Here is a 25,954-nt window from a genome sequence, read left to right on the forward strand (position 1 = left end):
ACACAACATTGCATACAAGTCACTTTTTCAACCCCCAGCTGTAAAACGATCTTCACCACAGAAAACGTTCCGTTGGCATGTATTAGTGTAGGTGCGATAAATCCATCCACAATACATATGCACCATTGATCAACAGCGCCGACCGATCGTGCGATCTACCGCTAGTAAAAGATGCGGCAAGACACAGCAAACCGAAAGCAAACATTCCCCCAAGAGACACGCACACATCCAACACACAAACACCGGCATTTGAAGCTGCGACCTGTTTGCGTGTATTTTGGGTTTGAAAAAGAGGGGAAACGGGCTTAGGGATAAGAAAGGGGTTGAAGAAGGGGGTAGATGTCTGTGGCTTTCGATCGCGCACATGCTCAGCACGAAGGCGGCCGACGGCACCGATCGTCAGTTTGAGTCGGTGCGTACATTCAAGCGGTCGTCGCGGCAAAGTGCTGTTCAAGTTTCGCGTCCGTTTGCAGTTGTTTTGGAGTGTGTTTTTTCCGTTTCCCCTATTTTCGCCTAAACATCTCCCGAAAATCCCGAAAAAGGTAATGCAAAAGGTGAACAAGTGTACGAGCGAGCGGTGGTCAGAGCAGAAGGCCGCAGTGTAAAGAACCGTGTATAAAGGCGCAGTATGTGAGATTGATAGGGTTGAGTGCATGGGAGACAAGAAAAAAAAATACATAAAATCAGGATGGATGGTGGACGGAATTTATAATGTGCGCCAAAAGTTTAATCTAGCTCCACATTCCGGCCTTGTTTCAACAACAAAACGTGACGCGTTTTGGGTTGGTTTAAACGCAATTCGTAAAGTGTTCTCATCGATCGAATATTAAATACCATAATTTAGCAGTACAGTACCATCTCAAAAATCATTACAGAGACTTTTTATTATCATGAGTAAATTACCAAATGCGATTTACCATCATGAAATAAATAATATTGATTCTACTTCCCGTGTATGGTTCGATTTGTTTCACACCCCATAACGCATCCATAAAATTTCCTACTCACGGTTTCGCTGACTGTCCGCCATAAAAGAAGATGATCGCATCAACAGTCTGCCTTTGGCCATAAATGTTTATCAATTATCACCGACATGGCTGTCAATCGTTAGAGGCGACTTATTTGACTACACTGAGCAAACGTACCAGGCATCGAATAGGTACCGCGATTGTGATTAGTAGCTTGGTTTGCATCTTACCGAATGACCCTGAAGAATGTGTCACGACAGATAACAGTTCAATGTTTTACAACGAAAAAAAAACAAACAAATTTTTCAATAACACTTCAAACAAAATCCAGAACTTCGTTCCAAATGTAACGAAAGAAGAGATACAGTAGCTTCATGCTGGTTGTACGTGGTATTGGTATGCATTGGTAATAATCTGGTAGAATAATGAATGATGGTAGAAACGAGCTGTTCCATCAGAGACAAATGTATAGCGATCGGAGCGACAAAATGACAAAAATTGTTGACCAAAGAGAAACATTTTTGTTAGTGGCAGTTGGGCAAACATTAGCATTAAAATACAACCCCAAAAAAACCGGTTTTGTTGAATGTGAACCATCTCGTAAGGGCGGCAACATGCTAAAATGGGAGAATATTTTTGCCAAGAATATTTTTTCTTTATTATTTGAGGGTGAGGCACATGGTTTAGGAATGTTTTCTTAAAAAAAAACCAAACTTGAAAAGGTTTCTTATAGTGTTGGGTGAATCTGAATGAATGCTTGAACTGAGAGAATATCTATTCAAAACCCTCAAAGATTCATGAATCCTCACAAATTCGAGACAGATCGGTATTCTTTGTAGGAGCAGTGCCAGTCTTTTCACAACAGGAGCGGGTATCAAATCGCATCTGAACCGTACCTCTGTATGCAGGATTAGATATCTAGTTACGGTTAAATAAAGTCAAGGAATGCCAGAATTGGCAGATTAACACCTCTTGATGTTCACAGTCAAATAAATGCTTGTGACAATCGAGTAGTTAATTTATGTTTTCGTCTCTTTAAATCTTTAAGGGCTCATGAATATTTTGGGAGTCGACTAATGATATGAAGGAATCGTCACTGTTTTGATAAGATTTTAATCTCAGCACTAGTGTTTTTTTTATATATATAAGAACATATTATCTTTGTTGCAAAGAACTAGCTTCAAAGCTTCTTCACAACTTAAACATATTATTTTTTCCATTACATCGAGACTCCTGCTGCACAGTACAGCAATCACAGACTCCATCTCAACTATTTATGAACAATAAAGCACGACAAAATGTGCTTCCTATTCCTCCCATGGGTGTCATTTAGCGAACTCACCGTAGGATACTATTTCCGGTCATAAATCCGTCCCTTTTGCCTTTCCCAAACCTCACCATGAGTGTCCATTTTCCCTTACTCGCGCATATCGCTTCCTTTGCTTCGTACCGTTTGAAACTTGATACGCAGCTAAAACAGACGGTAAGATACAGAATTGTATTGTTTGTGACATTGTCTCTATCTAGCCATCGCGTCCCATTCCCCGTTCAGCGAAAATTCCGCACACCAAACACAAAATCCGTCTGCGTGAGAGTTTCAAATTAAGCGGATGATTTCATAACAGGCTGTGCTGGTCGTTATTTTTACGTACGTGAATAATTCCATTCCACTCACAGGAGATGACCACGGTTGTTGATGTTTCCTTTTTTTTTTTTTGGGAGACCCACGCACGCTTACTTATTACCTTTTTATTTATTACGTTACAATGTGGTTTCGTTGTCAACGATGATTTTATTCTTTGAAAGCAAGCGGAGAAAAACTTCGATCGATCCACAGTGAATCGGATTGAATGGGTGTTGATGCTGTGCGGTTACTACCACGGTTAAACGAACGTAGGAGGTAACTGCATGGTAAGCCTAGCGAATTTAAACTATTCGTTAGCCTCCAAGACACACAAACACACCTATGCACATGGATGCACAAAGTGCACTTGTGTTTAATTAAATGTTTATGTTGTTCGAACCCACGGCATCAGAAGTGACGCGAGATGATGCTCGCACGAAAGGGGAAGTATGCGATATAAATACGATCACATTGTTGACTTTACTGCTCGTTTACCATGGAAGCTTATAAAGCATATGTGTATTTGTGTGTATGTGTGTGTGGGTGTATAGGTGGAAGGGCTGCAGCAAACAGCAACGGTGGAGATATTCGGTCCATACGGTGCAATTTCACGAGAGACAACGATTTGCAAAGTTGCACCGATGGATTAGTGTGCGGTTGTGGTATTATTTCTTCGTGGTTCGTGCTTGCTCCAGTTCGGTATCAGGCAACTGGTGGTAACCCGTGGGTTGACCGACATTTCGGTGCACAAAGTCGCAGAGAAAACACATGGATTGTAGTGGCGTAGATGTAGTAAGATGCAGCATATGTGTCTTGCTGCTGGGTGCGTGGGTAGCGTTCGATTTCACTAGATTACCGGTTTGTGGTTGTTCGGAGAACTATCTCTTTTGTCAAACAAATACGCTTAAATGGTGGTATTGTTTTTTAGTAGAATAAAGAAAAATAGATTAAAAGTTATTTACGCTCAGAAGATGCAAAATAGAGAATCAACACTATTCCAAGAAAGTTGAAACGGATTGAAATAGTGATTATAAAGTTTGGAATCTTTTACTCACTATTTTGAGATTTACAAAAACATACTCATATCTGTCTCATATATCTGTCAATAAGAGTGCAATAAAAAAATCCTAAATGCAGTAAAAGTATTTCACTTCAAGATGTGAAGTACAATGTCCATTTCGGAATCTCAAATCCTATTCAAACAAAATTAAACATCAGACATTAAATCTTCTTCCAACATAACTACTACTAAGTATTGGCACTTCAGAACAAACGCGGATACTTTCCGATGTATCACTCAAAAATCCAATCAAAAACCACTTACCAACCTTGATGCATTTTGGGCAAAAATCAATTTCCAATAAATCTCAAACATCTCGCCATCCTTTGCTCGGATTGCCGCACTCTCCTGCTGCATGTCAGTTCCGCGGTATTGCGTGGGATTGATACGTGCATAGATTAAACGTTGCATAAGAATGTGTTGTCGGATCAGGCCGCTGCATGTGTGGCCCGGTCCACTTCACTGCACTGGAGCCGTGATATGCAACGTAACGATTGGAAGGGAACTCTCAAAGGCGCCAGACGGCTTTGCGTCGCTGAATCGCTCCCTCGGCATCCTTCCTCCCTGTGGTTAAGTCAATAATCGTACGCAATCGTAGAATCATCGTTCGCCTTCACGCTGTTCGTCACGATGATAGACGTAATGGTGTCTTTGAACTAGCTGGCGAGGACAGTGTTAAAAGTACACCATCGAAAGATTCGTCATTCCATCCACTAGGCTTCCGGTTTTTTTTTGTTTTCTTTTTACTGGTTTTACCAATCTTTAGTCAATCGTTGACCACAATGCCTTAGTCGCTTGTTGCCCGTGCAAAAAGGTCATTTGCTCACCTTCCGCTTCATACTTATTTGCAAATCGAAAAACGCTCCGTTTGGAACCCGCTTGTTCGCTGTGTTTTGTGCTCCGTTGTTGGTGATCGAATTTTCCACCGGTCGTTAGATGTGTTTCTAATTTTAGCGATGAAAATTTGACTTTTTCCCAGTCACAGCTTCCATCGTGCACGAGCCCGACCCGGTTCGGATGGATTGTTTACGAGATTTTAAGGAATTTCCGACCATATGAGCGCAGCGGCACGGGCATGCATGAGTCCAAAAATACCGTCCAAGCGCACAAGAACGTTAAGCCACACAGATGCACACACAAACAGACTGCCGGCCCCCGGTCTCAGGGCCATATGATCCGGTACGGTTGATGGTGTGCGAGTAGCCATTACCGCGTTGGGAGACTCGCGCGAGACACGCGATGGAAGAAAGAAAAAAAGCGTTTGGAGCAATAATAATTTCATTAACAGGTTACCAATGCTCGTTACGGTACGTTACGGTGAAATTTGAGTAACTGTTGGAAAATTAGAGGAAGAGGTTATAATGTTTTTAATTCGAGCAGAAGAGTTATATTTGGAGTTAAACCTGGGTTTGAAATAAATCAAAGTATTTTGTTGAGAAAATCATACTTCTGTACAATGTTTTATGATAATTTAAAGAATTTCAATAACTCTTATTTTTGTGTAAGATATTTTGGGCATTGGTGTTATGTTAATGACCTGTAGTGTAAAATCATCTTCTTTTGTTCATTCATTCCATTTCATTTCAAGGATGAAGAATCCTTAAAATTTTATTTGTTGTTATTTTAATATTATTTTTCTACCATTATGTATGTTTTATGTTATGTTATCTTCACAACTTGTTGTTTTTTTTTTGAAATTCTTGATCATTGAATAACAAAACACCAATGTTGTACAATGTTGGAAATTTTCCTAAATTTAATACAAACAAAATCACTTTGTTTATCCTGCATCATGCAAGGGTTAATCCATCACGCTGCACGAAATCAATTGCTCCCATCCGCTAGGCATCGAATGCACAACTCCCAAGCACGGCCAGCCTCTTCGGCTTCGGGCACACCACAGTGTGCGTGTGCGTCGTTAAATCACCAAACCAAAGTACGTACGGAGATCGAACGTTTTTGGACCGGCATTTGGTAGAGACGTTAGAGGCAACCGCCGTAGCTACCCGTGTTTTCAAAGCAAATAAACATGTGTTCCACGCGTTAACAAACCTTCCCAAACGAACACTAGCAGAAAAGCAGAATCGAACGGATGTAGAATCCACCCTGTGCTGTGGAAAAGGATAGGAACGAAGGTGAAAAGCATGGCACGTACGCACAAAGCAGGTTGTGGCCCGGTCTCGTGTCCATTTTTATAGGCAGACGAAACAAGTTTTACCACCACGTCACGGTGCAATCGCCGACGCCTTTAACGTACTTCGTTTGCTTGATGCAGACCTGCTTAACCGCGTCGCAAAGACGGAGGAACGAGAACGACGGTTGTCAGTGCAAAAACGCCCTTAAATTTTGCCCCAGAAAACCTTCCCTATCGCGATCGATCAAAAATATGCGTGTGTATGGTTGGGGGATTTTTTTTTTCTTAGTTTGTCTTTCATTTCTTTATTCGTGTGGGATGTTACGGTTGTAGATCATTTGAGGTTTTTGCTGCACAGTTCTCGGCTTTCGGTCTGAGTGTTTGCCACGGTTTTATTATGCGGGGGTGCAAATTGACACTCGATGATGTCATCGGCGATGGCCATTGGCGCCGGAAGGTCACTTGTTGCTGTGGGCCGTATAGGTGGTGTGTTGCATTCGGGTACGGTACCGATCTCACTGAGTTCACGATAATGAACCATTTCGATGTGGAAATCTCGCTTAGTCGATGCCAACAATTTTTAGCCGCCAACTGGTATAGTGGCTGTGCAAAAAAGAAAAAACGCAGACCACTTCTCCCAAGCGAAGCGATGCTAATTATTTGAAATTAATAACGCAAGAAAGGATCACGTGGTTTTATTTGGTACGAGGAATTGTATGATCTTATTTCTACTAGCAGTTCTTTCGTTAGCGTAAATTTTATGCTTCAAAGTGGCAGCAGCTTATTTAGTTCAAACGGAAAAAGCTTACTTCCAAGAAAATTTATTATTTCCAACGTTCATGGTAGCAGATCTTGTTACCTGGTGAAAAGCGCAACCAGATGTTTTCTATCAGTTTTCAGACTGCCACATCTTTCTTTGCGGATTCATTTTACTTTGATTTAATACCAATCAAAAGCAGAAAAATGTATTTTAATGTTCAAATGATGTTAAATAATGAAATAAAGCAAGGTTTACGCCCATATGTCATCGATACGATCCACCCAATAAAGTGAGATAAATGCTATATTAGAGTTTAACGACAAATACCCTTACCTGGCACACTAGCTGACGTAACACACTATCTATGACATCAGCAGTGCGATCTTTTATGACGAACATACGACTCCCGACGGCACTGTTCCGCCGGAAGTGTGTAGGTGGAATGACTCTTTCAGACGATTCACATCAAACACACACAAACACCGTCGGAATGTCGTCGGCGAGCATTAAGAAAATGGAGCTATTCTATTCACACTCCTTTCAAGCGTCAAATTGTGTTCACAACACCAAAAGTGAGTTTGTTTGTGGAGTTCCAAAAATTTCGTTAGACACAACTCTTAGACACATCACTTTGCCCCCGGATGTTTCGGATGCTGTTGGAAGCTGGAGAAGTTCCGTCCAATATCCGGAATCAGGGCTGGAAACGAACTGTGCAAAAACACACACTCGCACGTATCCACATTGTTGGCCGAGTGACTTAAAGAAGCATCACCAAGCAGTAGCACTTCGACAACCTGCCCTAACCTTCAACTTCGCCGTTAAAGCCTCCGCGTACCGGTTACGGTGATTGTTGGTTTCTCGCCTCTTCTCTGCGAGATACATTTCATGACCATCGTTGGTTCCCATTTATGGAGCGCTCATGGCTTTTCACCAAGCTGGTGGCAATAACCGTGCTCGAGTTCGTACATTTTTTTTTTCTGCTGTTCCGAACCTTTTCCTATCAAACTCGCGTGACAGAGTTCCTCGAACGCCATTCTGCTATTTCCGCCTCGGAATCGGATGGATGCTGTCGTCCATCTGGGTCGAATCATTGATTTTGCCGGGGACAGTGGTTAGTTCCGGGTTTTGCTTCGTTTATGGGAGAGGTGCGTTTGTGGGGAACTCGAGGAAGATTTTCGTTTTCGCTGCTGTAAAAGGAGTGCACCGTTAACGGACACTAGCGAAGCAATCGCCAGGGTCGGATGGTAACAGGTTTTTTTGTAGTTGTTTTTCTCTCTCCATCTTCGGCACTTCGGCAGCGATGTGGTCGGTTTGTTGGTCGATTTGCTGATCCATCGTCTTGCCCTGCCTCGGTGATCTCATTAGCAGATGCGACCTGACAGCATCGACTGCACCTTCGTTTGCGATTTACGATCTGTTTCGAAATCACTTCAGTGCATTTTGCTCGGTGCATTTTTTTTCTACTGTCTCCCATCCATGCGACGTATAATACGTAGAAAGAACCTGATTCACAACCACAGCACGGCAAGGACACTGCGTAAATGGACACCGCAATCACGCAGGATGAGATGTTCAAGAGCTGGAATGGAATATTTCGTTCCGTGTCGTTGCGTCCCAGTGCAAAAGTATAAATCGTTTTATAACGTGGAAATTTTCTTCGTTTTCTTTTATTCCCCATTCTTTAGCAGAAAATATGACGACCAGGGAGCAACGACGGGAAGAATATTCGTCCTCGGTACGAGTCATGTCGCCATCTCGTTCGCTTACGCCCACAACTCACGGTCATCAGTTCGATAATAGATTGGGTAAGTGATGGAAAGATGCAGTTATGCTTCGAAGCAAAGATTTATAAGCAATAGGATAGAAATTTCCACTTCCATATCGTTATTTCGACTTTACGAATTATTTTCCATTTCACGGTGACATTTTCCCTTACAAGAATTCACATTTGTACACTTCACCTTGAAAAAGCATCCAATTTTACAAACAAAAGGACTCTAAGACACTAATCATTATCACGGACATTCATGCATGCGCTCTGCAACAGCTGCAAGCAATTTTCATCTAGCACAATGCAAACCAATCCCTTAGACAATGGAGAAAGAATTGATGCATTTGCACTTGCATTTGTGTGCCGGTGTTATGGTGCAGTTAAGCTATAATCTTTACCGTATGTGCAATTTTCCAAGGCAGGGATCGCCAATCCAAGGAGAATAAAATTGTTTTATTAATATTTTATCTGCCTCCTTAAATATTTGATCTAGAGGTACCAATATTTCAACGTTTTTAAAGTTTTTTGCATAATTCTTTTCCTTTGTGGACCAGATTATGATTCATTAATACCTATAGCTCGATATTTAAAAGTTGAACACATAAGAGAAAAAAGAAAAGATGTAGAAAAGTTTTAATTTTGACAGGAAAAATTTATATAGAATGAAAAATCATTTATTGCCGAAAAATAATCAATTTAACAGAAATATTGAAGAAGAATTATATAATTTTCTTTTTCGAGATTTGATCTTGAAATAAGATTAAAATTTGCTGCCATTCTATCATCGATACAAAAATAAAATATTAAAAAAAATCATTATGATGAAAAGATGTTACGCAACATTTATGTACTTACAAAACAAAAACAAAAAACTTTAACATGGCTAAATTGCCTGCCACTGATTATACAAAAAAAAAACATTCTCATGATTCCTACTAAACTCAACCGGCGAGCTGACCATTTGCAGCCTTCAGCTGTAGTTGGTCACTGCTGGCACTAATCCATAACCAAAAGGAAACTCTTTGGCATGCCTGCACAATTTGAAAAGCAACCACTTCCTTTCAAGCATGATATTAGAAAGTACTCAGAATCATAATTACTACCTTTCCTTTCGAGCGCACGGAGCGAAAGAAAAGCTTGTTTTGTGCAAAAAGCAATACATAAATGGAAGAAAATGGAACGTTTTCTATGTGAGAAAAGATTGAATGGTCATTTATTTCTTTTCGATCGGATATTTCTACTGAAAACTGCAAAAGAATTACTTTAAAAAGTAGTTTATCATTATTTATATCGTAAATGACAACAGTATCACAAATCGTTATGTTTATTTTAACGGTTGAAAAGAATAAGAAGGCTAATGATAAACGTAAAATTGGCAAACGGACAAGAAAAACAAACCAAACGACAATTTTTCTTGTGGGTGGAACACAAAAAGCAGATCGTTAATGCTCTAGTTGTTGTGAAATAAAAATTCCTTTCCATCTCTGTAGGGGAGCGAACAACGTGTTTCACGCTTTAAATAATTCTGTTTATTTTTTAAAGGGCAACCAAATTTATTAAAAATACAAACAAACAACATGCTTTTGAAGGATTGACTTTTAATATTATTTTTTTTTTTATTTTATTACATGATTACGGCTTTTGCCGTATTGTCAGCCACACACGGCTGAGGTAATTACAATTTTCGCAAGGCATTTCCTCCTTGTAATTTGCCTTATCCCGGGCATACTCGGTTAACTTTTAATATTACTTAAGAGAAAAATTATGCAAAACTGTTTCAAATATCCGTAATTAAGACGTTCTCTAGAGCAAGTGATTTTGTTAAATAAACAACTTCCTTGTTTTGAAATACATTTTTAATGTTTTTACCCGCGAAAAGAAAAGCATAAAAACTTGCAATTCTCGTTATGCACCTTAGCTAACGAGAAGACTCTAATTAGATTTAATAATCAGCACGGACACTGTTTCTTACTTTGTTCCTTACTGTTGCCACTCAGCCACTAATTCCGCTCGTCAGCGAATCTTTTGCTACTTCTGCTAACGAGCAAGCGGATAAACTTTGGTCCATTTATTAAATCTTCAAACGATTCGCGAAACTCAAGCGCCTTGCCGTAGCTTTCTTAGCGTTCCCACTTTCACCGTCATCCTTCACCGGTTAAGCTGTTAGTTAAATATTTATTTATTTTTATTTCATCCTCTTTTCCTCCTTTTTTTCTCCACGCCAGATAATCTTCTGGAGGACCTGCAGGCAAGTGTTTCCCGTCCGGGAAGCGCACTAGGTCAACCCATCACCAATTACTCGTCGTCGCGCGATGTGCAGTATTTGCAGCCGTCCAATGTCACGACGGTTGCCCGCGAGCGATCTGTCAGTCCCTCCATCACCACGGTACGGCTAGTTGCGTCCTTGCGTGCAGGACACTGAATCGTTTTGTTTAGCTTCACTGTCGAATGTTGCGTTTTGTGAATTTAATTGTGGTTTGTTTGTTTTATGTTGACTTTGCTTTCCCCTCAACACAACACCGATGACTCAACGCAGAACGAACGGAAGGTGTACAAGACGGCCAAGTACGAGTACAAATCGAGCGGTGGCAGCACACTCCCGGCAGGACGGACGGATCAGTCTGTTAGTGAGGTGTACCAGCGCAACATTAATCAGCTCGACACGCTGCTGAATGATCTTGAACGTGAGCGCGACTCATCGCTCGATCGCAGTAAGTATGGGACGTTGCGGATGCTGGCTACCGTCGCGCCAAACAAAACAAACAGTCGCCTAGAAAAAACTAAAAATAAAGCTACCAGCGCACCTTTTGTGCCGAGACGTGATCTGCGAACGTGATTAATCATAATGACGTTTCACGTTCGAAGTCATGAAGGAGGGAGCGGGGAGGGGGAGGGGGAGGGGACGAAGGGGAAAGAGAGAGAATCCATTTGGTGTGGTAAAGTTCTCCGTAAAACTAAAATCATCTTACTGCGTTGGTGGTACCAACAAAGTTTCGTTTTTCTCACTGACGAGACTGAGACTTGATGTGTGGACTTGGTATACTTCTACCGTGTCGACAGTGCCGATGCACGGAAAGTAGCACAATGTCAGCCGAAAATTAAGTTAAAATTAGCACAGCACGATACGACACAACCACACGTTCGCGTTCTGATTCTGGCGTCCAAACTGGGTCAGTGGCTTTTATTACAGAACAGTGGCGTAGTTGTATCGAAATAAAATGACGATGGTAGCGTGTAATTTTGACACCATTGAAAGGTGTTTTGTTTTGTTGTTATTTGAACTTCACTGCAAAAAATCAAAAGTAAACAAATATCCTTAAATGTGTTCAAAATCAGTAAGAAAACAGTTGCTAATTGGTGGGAAGAATAATGTTTCGTATGTTTCGTACTTGACCAATGGAGCAGCCTGGTGGTTGATGTTAGGGGCAATTAACAGTAAAACTACCGGACGAGTTATTTTGATTGAAAAGTTTCATTTTCTTCCAGTGCATTAATTCACGACTTTTGTATATATATTTTATAGTACAACCTCAAAAAAATTTAAAATATAAAGTCACTCTTCGAAAATATGTATAAACTGTCCATCAATAAGAAAAAAAAAACGCTTCAAACGCTTGGTTGTTCTAGTGTTACAAATGATGTTTAATTAAGGTTTAATATACACTCAGAAGCTCCTAAAACAGTCTTTTATGGGATTTATTGGAAGAATATACATAATTCTAACGCTTGTCAAAGGAGGAAACATATTTTTTTTTATTCACGACAAAATGGCAGACGTTCTTTTTTTATAATTTGCCCATAAATCAATGAAAAATCAACTTCAAAATAAATTCCTTCGACAAAAGCCAGTTAATTGTGTACAGAACATCTCGTGAAAATTTCAATGCAATCGATTCCCAAGAATTTTATTTGATAAATGATTTCCATAGAATTGGATGAATCAAATTGCAATGGTGTAGCCTACAGCAATTAAAAGCTTTTTGTTCCAGTAAATGAATCAAATTCAATCATTAAAACTAATGAATGCCATTTTGTTCTTAAATATTTCCAGGTAACAGACATTTAAACCGTGATGGTATCGATTCTGGATTACAGTAAGCATCGATAGTACTGCATTCTATCCTAATCCAATTACGTGTAACACCATCGTCCTTCTTCTTTTACAGTGAACCCGGTACGAAGATCATCAAGACTACTACCACGTACAGCAGTGCCGGTGGCAAGCAGCAGCCGGTAAACCGAGAGCTGGTGTTCGATTCACCGAACAGCTACGAGGTACGTCAGTCACGTTCGCGCCATCGTAGCCCACCGTACGAGAACCATTCGTCGACGACGGTAAAGAATGTATCGTACGGTTCGGACAGCTCCGGCATCTACGGTGGCATTAACCGGTCGGCTACACCGCAGCGCTCCATGACACCGGCACGGTCGGAGGAGTACTACACCGAGACACGTACGATATCGCCGAGTTCGGATTTGGTGCCCCGCAATGTGCGCTACAATGAAACCGTACACGTCGATGACGCGGCCAACGTGCTACACAGTATTCCCTTGTCGGACGACATCTTGCCCCGTCCGAACACGAAAGTCACCACGACGGTGCGTACGTACACGTACGAGTTGCCACCGGATAGTACACCTGGCACACTGAACCAAACCATCTCGTACACCAATCAGGCAGTGAATCAGACCACCAACACACTGCCAGCTCCGGTACCATATTCGGATCATCCGGTGCAGCATGTGAACCCAGGCACCAAGACGGTGCTGGTGAAGAATGAAACCTTCAACACGACCAACAACGTACAGGAGTACCCGGTGTCGACGATACTCAACCATCCGCTACCACCGAACACGGCCAAAACCATCTACTACAAGAAGGACACGAAGCATTCGACCACGAACTACTATCCGGATCAACCGGTTGAACCGGGCTATCCGGGTAATTTCCGTGCGATTGAGGCACCTCCAACGACCGGTGGTCCAGATGGGCAACCCATGAAGTACACGGTACAGGAACCGGGATATCCGCCCGGTAATAATACCACGTACGTGTACCGTGAAGAGCGCACAAACACCAACAATCGGTACGGATCGCCTGTCCCCGTTGCGGACAATCTGTATCCACAGCCGGGCGGTCCTGGAGGTGTTCCACCACCGACAACGGTGACGTACAAGTACAGCTCAACCACTACTAATGCGACCCGCAATCTGTATCCACCACCGGCGGAACGGGAACCATTGCTGCAACCGTTCCCAACGGACGGGATCGATCGGAATGACATCGATGGCAATCCTCCACGGCGGCTGGATGATCTGATGGCCACATTTGGCGAGGTAGCGTTGGAGTACATTACACCAAGCAAGAACTTTATAATGTACGCTCTTTGTTTTCTTTTTCAAAAGGATGGCCAAATTATTTACCAGTCGAAAGTCACATCACAAACCGACAATGGTACCGGACCGAGGCGAGCATCACCCGAAAAGAATGGAACGGGACCGAAACCAATTGATGATACCGTGGATCAGAAGACAGCTCCAAATCAGCTGTCATCGAAAAATATTGCCGGCCCACCAGTATACTATCCGCCCGGGCATGAGATGTTTGCCAAGAAGGAGATGGAAGCGAGCGGATGGAGATCACAGGTGCTTTCATCAAACATTTATATATAGAAGCGGACACCGCAATGTATCGATTTAATTTTATTTTCAGGGCGAATATGCGAAGGCTAGCGGGATGTATAAATACGAGGCGGAGAGTAAATCGAAAAGCTCCAGCAAATCTGGTGCCGCCGTCGTACCCGTCTGTTTGCCACTGTGTTGTGCGATGCCCTGCTCTATCATGTAGTCCCCGACAGCAGAGCAGCGTTTCTTTATGTTTTAACCTACAAACTGGAATAACAATCATCTGCGTGTGAGTGTCTGTATACGAATGGGAGAAGGACAACGCGCACCAGCAACAATGTGCCAATTAACGATATTATATTTGTCTGTTATGCTACGTCGCGGCAATGACTATTACTACACCGTTTATACACCTCCTTACTGTTTTTTTACTCTAGAAAACTAATAAAGCGAAAAACCAATTTACAAAACTCAACACAAGAGAATAATTTAACTAAAACCTATTTAAAAAAAATCGTTTTCTAGAAATGAAATTGCTATCCTTTATGTGAAACGATATTGCTAACTAAATTACATAAATAAATGCGCCTAGAGGTAGGCAAGTTTTACAAATATTATCGCTGTATGAAGCGATCGTACAAACATGCTTGAAAGCGCCTAAAGTTAGACAATCAGTATACTACCGCCTGTAAAGCTTAAAGATACATACAAGTGATGATTTCTTTTCTTTCTGATTCAGAATGGATGCTGTACATTTAGAATAAAGCTCTTTTTTTTATTTATTGTGATGTTTAAACAGTGGACAGTATTAATTGCATTTTTTTCTATTATCACATTGATTATTTGATTTACTCTTTCCACAAAAAAAGAACTGCTCCCTCTCAAATTAAAAAGTACCTAGGACCTACAAAATGCCTACAGGAAGGGAAATTGCTCGGAATGTCAAAGTTTTGCCGGTGCGTTCCCACATTCAGCACCACATCTAAGCCACGGGACCACGACGGTGACCCAATATCGCGCAGCAACCACAGTCCAGCATTTTTGGCAACGAACCGCACCACAACGATCGAGTCGCGCCGTACAATGATTGTGTCTCGCTGCAACGGTACCGTCAGGTTGCGCATCAGCTTCTGCGGTGCGATCCGATGTCCGGTGGCCATCGCCACAACAAACACGCTCTGCCCGTGAAGGTGATACACGTAATCGTCCGCAGTATCTAGACGCAACCAAACGAAGAAGCCAAACGTTCATGAGCCGCATCAACCTGGGTGCGACGGATCGACCGGGCGCTTGGTGGACTTACCGGCATTAATTAGGACCATTTCCACCCGATGACCTGCTTCGATGTGCTCGACGTGCACACACTCGCACCGGGCCGTCAGCGGGTGACAGCTTCTTGGCACCGAGCGATGGCCACCGCAAGTGTGTGCCCGCAGCTCATCGTTCGCCGGTTCGCGTAGCATCAGCACGGACGGAAAGGCAAAGGTGAACCCGTTCACGGAGTGCACCGTCTCGCGGATCGGTTCTGTGAAGTAGAACCCGGGGGAGTAGAAGCGGGAAAACAACAAAAACGACATTTGAGAAAGGTAGAAAAAAAGCACATTTTCCGAGCCGAGTTTCGAATAATTATTATTATCTCATCTGAGCGCATCACTCGGATGCACTGCTATTGCGCGCAAATGTACCTCCGAAGGGTCCTGTTCCATCGAGCGGCCGTGTGCTGATCGTAAACTCAAGCCGCGTATCGTACGTTGTGAGGTCCTGTGGAAATTGATCCCTTGCACCTTGTATGTCCTGCGGGCATAGAACAGTCGTTCCACAGGTATTTCCAACCAGATCTAGCGCTTTGTTTGCCGGGTGCAGTATTGGAGGTGAGATTAAATTATATTTAATACTTTCGGCACCATCCGTCCCGACACTCGTCGTATGGGAATGGCCGTGCAGATGGGAGTCGTAGTGAAGCAGAAATATTGCACGGTCACAAGAACCTCGTTTGGTTTCGAGCGGTGTGAACCGAATTTCGTAATCTCGCTTAATTTTGTCCCCGTCCGTTGGGATTCGTCGAGTAAAAGTTAGATCCATCCGGATACCGTCGTGCAGTAGGATACGGCTAACAGGGTGCATAGTACCATGTTCCAGACCATTACCATCAAGTGCCAGAAGTTGTAGGTTATGGTCTTCTAGCTCGACCCAGTGCTGGCACTGACTCGCCGCATAGAGGAGTCTGACACGGAGGTTGGATTCGCCTGATGTTCCATTTAGGGAGTAAATCGGTCGCCAGTCTCGTTGTCCATTAATTGCAAGCATTCCTTGCAGCTCCGTTACCAGCCATACCGTTTCTACCGTGAGGACACTAAGCACGGGAGAATGCTTTTGCTCGTATGCAGAACGTACTACAAAAGCACCAAGAAGACCTTGGGTACGTTCCGTTCCGGTGAACCCATGATACAGATGAGTGCCCGCTTTATCCGCCTGGAATTTGTACTGGAATCGTGTGAAGCTTGCAATCGGGCATTGCGTTATCCTGGAATGATTTTGATTAATGGTTGATGTATTTTAAAGAAATCCGGAGATCTTCCAGAGATGTTGCGGGCAATTAACATCAAAATTACCAGACAAAAAGTATACTACCGAAAAAAGAAAATCCTATCGAAATGATTGTTTACTCCAAATATATCGGAAAGGTTCATGGAACATCCATCAATCACAGTAGAGATGAGAATCACAATTCTTTTTAGTGAGTCAACTCAAAGTGAATGAGTCGATATTAGGAGTTAGCTCGTTTAACGACTCATTTCGGAGTAATAAAAAAAACATGAGTGTAAACATGTAGCAGTGGTGAGTCGAGTAGCAAAAAGAGTAAATACGTGAGTTGAAACAAAAAAGTGCGAGTTAGTTGAAACAAAAATGGGTTGAAATGAAACCCCCGAGGCTAAAAGGGCCCCGAATTTTTTGGCGCTTGTAGAGTTCAATATGCAAGCCTTACAAAAGGGCCTCCAAAAAAAAACTATAAATTACCAATCTCTAAGGCTATAGCCTTAGCTTTCTTTTAGGAAACTTAGCAAAATTTAAATTGATTTATTCTAATGCGAATATGTTGAAATAAGTTTCTTTTTACTCAAATAATGCTTTAAATAAAAAAAAAGAATAAAAAATAATAAAAAATACCTACAAAAATTTCTTAAAATTCTTTAATTTTTTTGGGAAATTTAGCTAAATTTCGATTGATGTATTTCAATGCGAATTTGTTGAACTCAGTTTCTTTTCACTTAAATAATGCTTTAAATAAAAAAGATTAAAAAATAATAAAACAATTTCATAAAATCTATGAATTTGCAATCTCCTTAGCAGAGGCGAATCGCTTTTCATGTCCTTGCCGATCAGACTAACCCGCTTGTTTGCTTATACACGTTTGATAGTTAGGCAAAGCGAGAAGTATATTCATTTGGCTAGTTTTGGTATTGTATGCAAGTGAATTGTAGTAAGTGAAAAAAGAGTCGCTAAAACTCCTCGTTGTGAGTGAACGAAACTCGTTCAATACAACGTTTCAACTCAATATCTTACTCTTACTCACTTTGCACATCTTCATGCTTCATCTTCATCTTTACAGTACAACGCAAAAAACCAACCCGGTTCCCTATCGATCAGACACGAGACGCGTGATTTATCTGCTCACCACTCACATCGGTACTCCATCCATGAAGGGTGTACGGCGCTGGCTTTGGCCCGTCCAGTGTAGCGAGACGCTCTCACCGGGGATTCGATTCTCGACATCCACCACCAGGAAGTCATTCTCGCACACGGTCAGCGTGGGACCTACATATCGTCCATTGATGGTGTAGTAGTGGGTGATGATGGGCGACTCGGAGGGTTTCCACCCATCGGCTAACGACACGTTGTCAGTGACAGCGGAGTTGCTACAAATAGGGAGAATTGCAAAGCAAAGGCTACGTGTTAGACACAAACGCATACAAACGAACTTGCTCGATCGGGATTTTTTTTTTAATGAAATTTTAACACTTCACTGCGTTCCCGTTGGGGTGTTTTAAAAAAAGAGTTCATTAAAAGAAGCATTTTTAGCCAAACGCGACCCGTCCGAGGGACGAAGTAAACTATATCCCGAGAAAAAAGGGAATCTTTGCTGTACCTTTTGATGACAAGTGGGACGATTTATGTGCGCCAAGAGATGAATGTGAGGAACGTGAGTCTTTTAAAGCCCCGGGGCGTATGAGATGTATTTGTCAATATTTCAAATTAACAGGGTAGTAATTTAAATTGCTTACGTTGAACCACTTTATGTTACAGGATGATTAATTATTAGCGAAGTTGTAGCTTATGTAAGTAATAAAAACTTAATTACATGATAGGTGTCGATCAGATTTGTTTTTATACCAATAAATCGAATTTTAATTGTCGTGTTTTGTAACAAAAAATAAAATTATTAGTTTTAGTTTATAAAAATCAAATTTTTGTCTAGTTTTAACATTAAAATTATTTTTTAGTTTGAGGTGACTTGTATAAAAGTATTTTTAATTTTATTTTATTTCTTTGTAATTTTCTTTGTAATTATTTGATTCATCCAATTTACACTCAGAAACAATTAAATTTCATTGAATTTAATCTAATATTAATTTCATAAGTAAGTAACTCATTCTTTTCAATCATTCTTAATTTATTTTAAATTTACTAGCAGAAAAAATACGTTAGAATAAATTGAAAAATGAAACCAAATCTTTTAATTCATGTTTATAATATTTAAACAATAAACTTAAATCATTCCTAAAATATATGGACTTAACGAACCATTCTTAAGCTGCACAATCTACCATTCATCCCTAGCACAAGCTTCAGCTACCGCAATGGTGGAAGTAAATATAGATTTATGAGCTAAAGATGATGCTGATTAATTCCTCTCGGTAAAACATTTCATAACGTACCTGTCAGGGCGAAAGGTGCGTTTTTCTACGACCAGCTCAAAGCGGCAAATCCGTGGCCAGTCGGCTCGATTACAAACCCGATCGCACGAAACAGCACGTTCCTCTGCAACGAAAACACGAAAACAAACCAGAGTAGAAAAAAGTGCTGAGAAACACTCGAAACAAAATTTTGAAATTAATATTTTCCTCAAACCACAAATGTGTTACCATTGTGACCGTTCGGTGATCCCTTTTGCACCCTTTTGTCTGGGAGCGATTTCGAACGAACGTGTCGAATAAGAATTGACTTGTTTTAAAAATATTTCACCCCTTTTTCAGCAACGCCAGTTCCGATGCCTGGTTAGATCGGCACATGTCTTTCGGTTTTTGGCATCGGTTTTCAAACACGGCAATGTGATCCATTCATATTACTCTGCATGAAGGTTTTTCTCTTCATCATAATCTTTCATGGAACAATGGATGGAATATTTTTAATGTCTTCTACTGATCATAAAAAATATGAAAAGATCACTCTACCGCAAGCATCATTTGTTTCATCGTAAGTAGTTTACATATTCGTTCCATTAGGTGAGAAATGGCGCTGCGAACTGTTTTGCTCCCGGTGTACATAATTTCGGGCTAATTAGACATCGCTGGCATAAATCTGGCCCACCCGTCTACGGGTGTCAACGTGAAGGACACCACTCGGCTAACCTTTAGGGAAGGATGAATTGTCGCATGCAGTATGCAATTTACCTTTACACTTTGTACGGCCACGGTTAGCTAGCTCTAATTGATTGTTGTTTCACGTGCATCTCGACTCGACCAAAAACCAGAGACACTTCACTCACTTCAAGGTATTCGAGGTGACTTAAAGCATCGTTTGGAAAAAGAATTAGCCCATTAAACTATGAACTTTCAAGCAGAATGACGCATTAGAAGGAACGCAGAAAGCATGCAGGTCACGTGCAAGGATATCGATGACGTATGCAAGAAAAACACAAATGTCTGTTTATGTTTTTAATGTCCTTACACAGCTAGCACGTGCTCAGTGATATAATATAGACATAAAAATTATAAAAAAATGCAGTGAAATGTTTTTTTTTAGATATCTCTATTAAAGTGGCTAAAATATACCAAATTTTTTAAATATGTTTTTTTGCATATATAGCTGAAAGATTCGGCTGATCGATTTGAATTAAAATGAAACTAAAGATCAATCTTAGAAAGTTTGTTTTTAAAAATATGACTTCATTTATTAAATCCAATATTATCACAATCTAATTAAAAGGATTTTTTAAAAATTTACCACACTTTAAAACGGGTTAAAAGTTTACCAATGCTCTTTTCAACATGATCATGTTTTTAAATATGAAACATAAAGAAAAAAAGTAAGTAAATATCCCAAAATAAGAATTATTTTAAAAGAAGAGCAAGCAATCCTTGGATCCTTGAAGAAAGAAACAGATTTTTAGTTTAAGAATACTAAGCATCATGCTCAATAAACGCAAGATACAAAAACAGATCTACAAAAAATTGTCAAAGTGACGGAAGTGCCACTTCCATAATAAGTCTCACCAAAAAAGCATTCTGTTGTTGAAATCATCAAATGTTCGTTATTATCTGTGATTCAAAAAGCATGTTAAATGTATTTATCGTACAGCTTCCCGTACCGTCCGTGCTCGAACCCGTTCACCTAGTGAAGAACAATGTTGCTTAAGCCCCTTTCCCAAAGGCCTTCCTTTGATTTTGGGACTATTCATTTCGATTAGTGACACAATTACGATCAAAACTTGTAACACACTAATGTGTAACAGCGTCTTACTACGCAATTAATCCCCCATTCCTTCCCTAAAACCACCTACTCTTCACCTATACAACCGGGTAAAGGTCGCACTACAGAACGATCCGTACTTTGGACGCTTCCGGTTACGGTGTGGTCGTGAAGGAAAACAGGAGAGACCCATCCCCAATGCTCACAGCGGTTACGTCCGGATCGTTGAGCAGCTGGGTGCACCTACCCCCGGGGGCTGATGATTTGGTTCGGTCGCTTCCCAGCCGACCGGGATCCGTCAGTAGCGGAAAGAATAGGCGCTACCCTATAATATTGTGCCGGACCCGACCCACTGCAAGATCGTTTGTGAGATCCTCCCGCCTGTCAGGGTGCGAAGCTGAGCTAGATAAATTTTCCTGACACTTATTACCGTTTTGCACCGTGTCGCGTCTCGCTGATTTTCCACCGGTAAGCGAAAAGAGAGATTTTTTGTTGTTGTTGGTTTTACCTAACCGCCGAGTACGATGACGATAGACGACGAGGGCGAATTTGATCGGTGGAACGGAGTGGACCCCAAAAATAGATGTCCTCCCCAGGCTTGGACACACCAGCACCAGTAGTTGTGGACGCTGCAATATCTCGACCACGACCTGAGCGAGTTGTTGGGGAGGTCTTTATTCGTCGTACGGACACATCGAACATCGCACACGGCTATATGTATTGTGTTCTACCTCTCCGATTCGGGTTTTTGGTAGAGCGGTGTGACACCGTGTGTGTGCTGAGGACAGATCCGACCTCCGAACATCCATCCATCTATCCATCGTTTACAGGCACAGAAAAAGTTGACAAAGCTTAATGGTTTCCATAGTGTGCGGTAGTCGGCGGGAGGTCGATTCGGTAACGATGGGTCATCGGAAACATCGAGCAGGAGACCCGAGCGGGGGGAATCGAATTTTCACCACATTTAATGATATTTTTAAGCATTTCGAAGCAAACATAATTCGAGCAAGTGTATAACCGTGCACGGCAGGATACGCGCCGGTTGCGACCCATCGTGAAGAATAAATCGTGACGAAACTAGATTTTGGCTAACGGCCTTCATTTCATCCACGAATTTAAGATTTTTGATACGATTCCATCCAATGGTTGTGGTTTTTTTGTCTTCTCCTTTTTTACGTCTCTTTTCACTACACTAATCTGTTGAATGTGGTATTCTTGAAAGGACTTCTTGGTATCTTGCCCATATTTATTTAGCCCGTTTTAAACTGACGACCAAAAACCACCGTGAAGGTACGGGTTTTCCGTCCGCATCGTAAATTACTCAATTGAAAAATAAGAGTATTTGCATGTTTCACTTTCAAATGCGCCGTACGGGAATAATTCGTTTTTATGTGTAAAACTGTACATTGCCTTCCTGAGGTACATTGCCTTCCTGACGGGTTTCGTTGCACATTTTGTTGTCAGCACAACCTTGCCAAACCAGCTGCTTCACAAGGAAGAAAGGCGTTTGATATGGCTGCGAAATCTCGAATCTCGTTTTATTACGCTTCCCATTCGCAGACATTACGCAGCAGCTCTTAAAGGATATTGTCATAATCTTAGGCCATAGACATACAGTTCGTTCAGTGTGTTGCTTTTGTCGCGAGTTCACAGTTTGCTGTAACCTGAAAGCTTTGAACATTTCCGACTAACGATGCATATTAGCGAAGTGTCTAGCTAAAGGCAGGAAGGTGTCAAATCTGGTTGAATTATAATATTTATGGCTAGGTCGTTTTTTTTTTTCTCTGTGTGATATGCAGCGACACAATACTCGGCCCGACCAGACCAGTTGCGGGCACTTGACGACCCTCGCGGGAAATAGCCAAAAATTCTTAGCAATTAAAAGTTTTTATTGGAAATTATTTTTAAGCCGAGCAAGGGACGCTGCATCTGAAAAATCACACAAACACAATCCCATTTGTTCACTGCTGTACGAGCAACCGATGGTCATTTGCTAGCGTAATGTGATGCGATTTCATCAAGCAAATTCTAAAGTCTGTTACAGATAAGTTGAGATGGATATTAATTGTACTAAAAATAAAATGAACCGTTCTACTTACACAATTGGATGTGTTTCTATAGCTTATTATGTTTCTTTTACAAAAAATTAAACAATCTTTATGTAACTGCACAAGTCAATTGAAACATGAGCAATAGCTTTATCAGGCTTAAACTATCAATTTGAGTTACTGAAGGGCAGTACTTCACGGAAAAGAATTATTTTAAAAACTGATACGAGCTCCTCTATATGTTTTATCTATTCAATTAAGCTTAACCTATTTCCTCTATTTCCTGTATAAGACATGCAAAAATCTCGTTATCCCCCGACCTTTAAATATGTCGCGAGATATTCAATTGTTGCACATTATTTGCTGTTGACTTAACAATTTGTGAATGTTTGGCTCCCTCAGCAACATACTCTAGTGGAGACACACAGAGATGCGAATGATCAATCGTCTGTTTGGCACGAGGTCCTCAATCGCCGGACTCACAGCGATCTTTGAGAGCTTTTGGAGTTTGATTTAATGTATCATCAACCGCCACTCTTTGGAAACTGAAAAACACCTAACATTACAGAATCTGGTGCAAAGTTCGTGAAGCACTTCCAACAACTTGTGCGCCATTTCAATACCACAGCTTCGTTCTATTTGTTCATAAGTATTGATAATATAAAAGATCTAATCAAGGCGTTTAAATTTTAGAGCTCACTCCATGAGTACCAAATTTTAGGTAACATTCTCTAATGATATCTACACATTGATACAAAAGACGACTAAAATCACTTTCTCCTCAAAACAAAAATCCTGTTCTTGTTGGTAAACGAAAAACAAAATCCATCACGGGGAGCTTTCTCATGGAACAAATAATCAGATCCACAAACCAAAACTAGTTTATATTTTCGGGGTACTAAATGATATACTATCACTGTCTGCCAGTCAAGGATTTACCAATTTAGTTTCTGTTTTAAGTTTTTCTGTTTTCATTTTCAAACATAATTATATAACAACTTCTCTTTAGATTCTGAACACTAAAAATATTCAAATTACAGCATTAACCATGAATACTTCCACTAGCAAAACTTCTCTTCCTGCAAATTTGCAATAGCGTCATTCGATCAAACGCATCGTTATATCGCTTCACATTTGCACTCGAACAACGCATACTCACTCGGATCGATGGCGGTAAAGTGGATCACAACGACAGCGGTAAAGAACACACCGGCCGTAATCAAAACTCGCTGCACAATCAAAACAATCAGCTGCAATGTTTTCATCATTTCCGCCACAACTAGAACCCCAAACACACACACACACACACACACACACACACCACGATACGACGGAACAGCTACGATCGCTTGTGTTGCGTATGAGGAAATTACGGAAAAGTTTGAAACAAAACCCAAAACAAAAAGAACACAACTTTCACACTCCGAATAAACTTCACTCAAAATAAAAAATAAACCAAGCACGATTGTTGATCGAAACAACAAGAAGCTGTTTTTTTTGTTGCTTTTTAAATAAACACCAATTCTTGAACCATTTTGCTAAAGTTGGCTACTTTTTTGGGTCACACAATCCAACATACCGACACCGTTCGCTGAAGGTGTTCCAAACGCGACTGAAAACCCACTGACCGATCGTACCGCAACGGCAAAGTCACTGTATGGAAGTGCATGGAATATGGCCTACCCACCAGCAGCAACAAACCGTATTGCTGGCCAAACTCAATCTTCCACCGTTGTCTACATACCTTTGCAATGTACACCACCACCACCACGATGACGAGACAGAGAGAAACGAGATGTGGACAAAAGGCCAGACAAGAAACCAGAAACTGAAAGACAACAATCAAAACCAGTCGAATGCACGTGCGGGGTGTTGCATCTTGTTGCCGGTGCAATTTTCTCCAGTTGTTGGTTTGAGAGACGCGTTTTTTTCTGCTCTGTGTTCCATCGCGCATCGCAGATCCATGGCTCGAAGGTTTCATTATTGCAACCGAGCGCGCCCTTCAACCTAAGGACACACACCACCTTTACCATGCGCACAAACGCACAACACTTTCGATGGGCCGATGCCGACCGATGCTGGTATGAGCGACAAATGTGCAATAATGTCATTGCGTAATGCAATGCCGCGTGGTTGCATATCTTTTTTTTTCTTTGTTTACCCCTTTCTATCGCTTGAGCATGTTTTGTTTGTATTTCCTTAACAACGCCTTCGGCTTAACGGCTGTCCAAAGCAAATCAAACACCATGCTGTTAATTGTGCACCTGGTGGCTTTTCTTTTTATCTTCAGAAAATGGCGTACGGGCTTGCCAATTTTCAATCATTTCCAGAGGTTCACACATATTTGATGTGTGTTAAAGCAATTGTTTGATTTATTCGGTGCTACCGTGCGGAGAAGTCAACATAAAAACTTCCCTAGGGTGGGTCAATATTTTGTCAATACATTGTGGTGTGATTTATTGTGTGGTTTCTTTTTACTTTTTTTTTCTCTCTTTATCTCGCTTTTTCATAGTGTAAATAGTAATTGCAATATTTTCTGTTTTGCTTTTTTCAATTTATTGTATACCTTTAGCTGCATATCCATATTGTCCGATCACGTGCTATGATTTTTTTATGTTGTTCTTTTTTGAGGCGACTAAATCGAAACAGCTGTTCGTTTGGTTGGTACCACCAGGAAGTGCACAATCGGCAACAGACCTACCACACATTCCTAGTGGTCGGTACGGTTCTGTTCGCTGCACGACCAGCTTCGAACCTTCGCGATAAACGTTCTTTGCAACAGGTTTAGTGGCTGCCCTTTAACGTTTTACACCAGACCGCGGAATGGTACAATGTGCACAAGTAAAGGTATGAAATATCAACGCTTATTCTCGATGACAATGAGTGGTCACGCGAGAGAAAGCGACATACCGGCGCGGGTGCATCCTCGTAACGTTGCGGATGTTACATAAGTTGCAGTAAGTTGCCAAAAAATTTAAAAAAAAATGTACACCGGCTACCAGCATTGCCAGACGTGTTTAAAATTAATGAGTTTAAAAGGATTGTTTTTTAACATTGTTTCTCCACTTTGTGGTAGAAAAGCGTCAGAAAGTTATTTAAATGTAAAAATAAATTAGTGAATGAAGTTGCAACAAACATTAGTGTAGTGTAGTGTAACAAAAACTTTAATAAAACACAAAAAATCATGTTTATTAAAATTGTTATAAAATATTGAAAAATAAACGAGTTAAACGAATAAGATGTAAGAGAACAAAAATAATGACCATATTTTATA

The 25,954-nt window shown here is 41.0% G+C and overlaps 2 protein-coding genes across 3 annotated transcripts; one reads left to right on the plus strand and one right to left on the minus strand.

Moving 5' to 3' along the window:
• Positions 1-389: 389 nt before the first annotated feature.
• On the plus strand, positions 390-14,588 carry LOC125767878 (uncharacterized). Of its 2 annotated transcripts, none has more exons than XM_049434833.1 (8): positions 390-782; positions 8,232-8,351; positions 10,543-10,703; positions 10,854-11,028; positions 12,369-12,411; positions 12,484-13,654; positions 13,724-13,963; positions 14,031-14,588. In XM_049434833.1, the coding sequence occupies exons 2-8, from the start codon at positions 8,240-8,242 to the stop codon at positions 14,163-14,165; spliced, it is 2,037 nt and encodes a 678-aa protein (XP_049290790.1). In that variant the 5' UTR covers positions 390-782; positions 8,232-8,239; the 3' UTR covers positions 14,166-14,588. The 2 variants fall into 2 exon arrangements, with proteins under 2 accessions (XP_049290790.1, XP_049290791.1); XM_049434834.1 differs by having other exon boundaries at positions 390-542.
• Positions 14,589-14,635: 47 nt separating this feature from the next.
• On the minus strand, positions 14,636-25,086 carry LOC125767880 (uncharacterized). Its single transcript, XM_049434836.1, has 6 exons — positions 23,840-25,086; positions 18,880-18,982; positions 17,626-17,859; positions 15,628-16,466; positions 15,246-15,467; positions 14,636-15,158 (listed from the first exon to the last, which is right to left on the minus strand). The coding sequence occupies exons 1-6, from the start codon at positions 23,946-23,948 to the stop codon at positions 14,824-14,826; spliced, it is 1,842 nt and encodes a 613-aa protein (XP_049290793.1). The 5' UTR covers positions 23,949-25,086; the 3' UTR covers positions 14,636-14,823.
• Positions 25,087-25,954: the final 868 nt, after the last annotated feature.

The sequence above is a fragment of the Anopheles funestus genome, chromosome 3RL (assembly GCF_943734845.2).
Source record: "Anopheles funestus chromosome 3RL, idAnoFuneDA-416_04, whole genome shotgun sequence".
Classification (NCBI taxonomy): domain Eukaryota; kingdom Metazoa; phylum Arthropoda; class Insecta; order Diptera; family Culicidae; genus Anopheles; species Anopheles funestus.

Excerpts from the sequence above, each read along its gene's own strand:
- LOC125767878 (XM_049434833.1), top strand. The coding sequence starts at position 8,240 with ATGACGACCAGGGAGCAACGACGGGAAGAATATTCGTCCTCGGTACGA. Across the intron at positions 10,704-10,853 it reads TCAGTCCCTCCATCACCACG|AACGAACGGAAGGTGTACAA; the intron begins GTACGGCTAGTT and ends GACTCAACGCAG. Across the intron at positions 11,029-12,368 it reads CGACTCATCGCTCGATCGCA|GTAACAGACATTTAAACCGT; the intron begins GTAAGTATGGGA and ends AAATATTTCCAG.
- LOC125767880 (XM_049434836.1), bottom strand. The coding sequence starts at position 23,948 with ATGATGAAAACATTGCAGCTGATTGTTTTGATTGTGCAGCGAGTTTTG. Across the intron at positions 18,983-23,839 it reads CTTTACCGCCATCGATCCGA|AGGAACGTGCTGTTTCGTGC; the intron begins GTGAGTATGCGT and ends TTTTCGTTGCAG. Across the intron at positions 15,468-15,627 it reads TGGAACAGGACCCTTCGGAG|AACCGATCCGCGAGACGGTG; the intron begins GTACATTTGCGC and ends TCTACTTCACAG.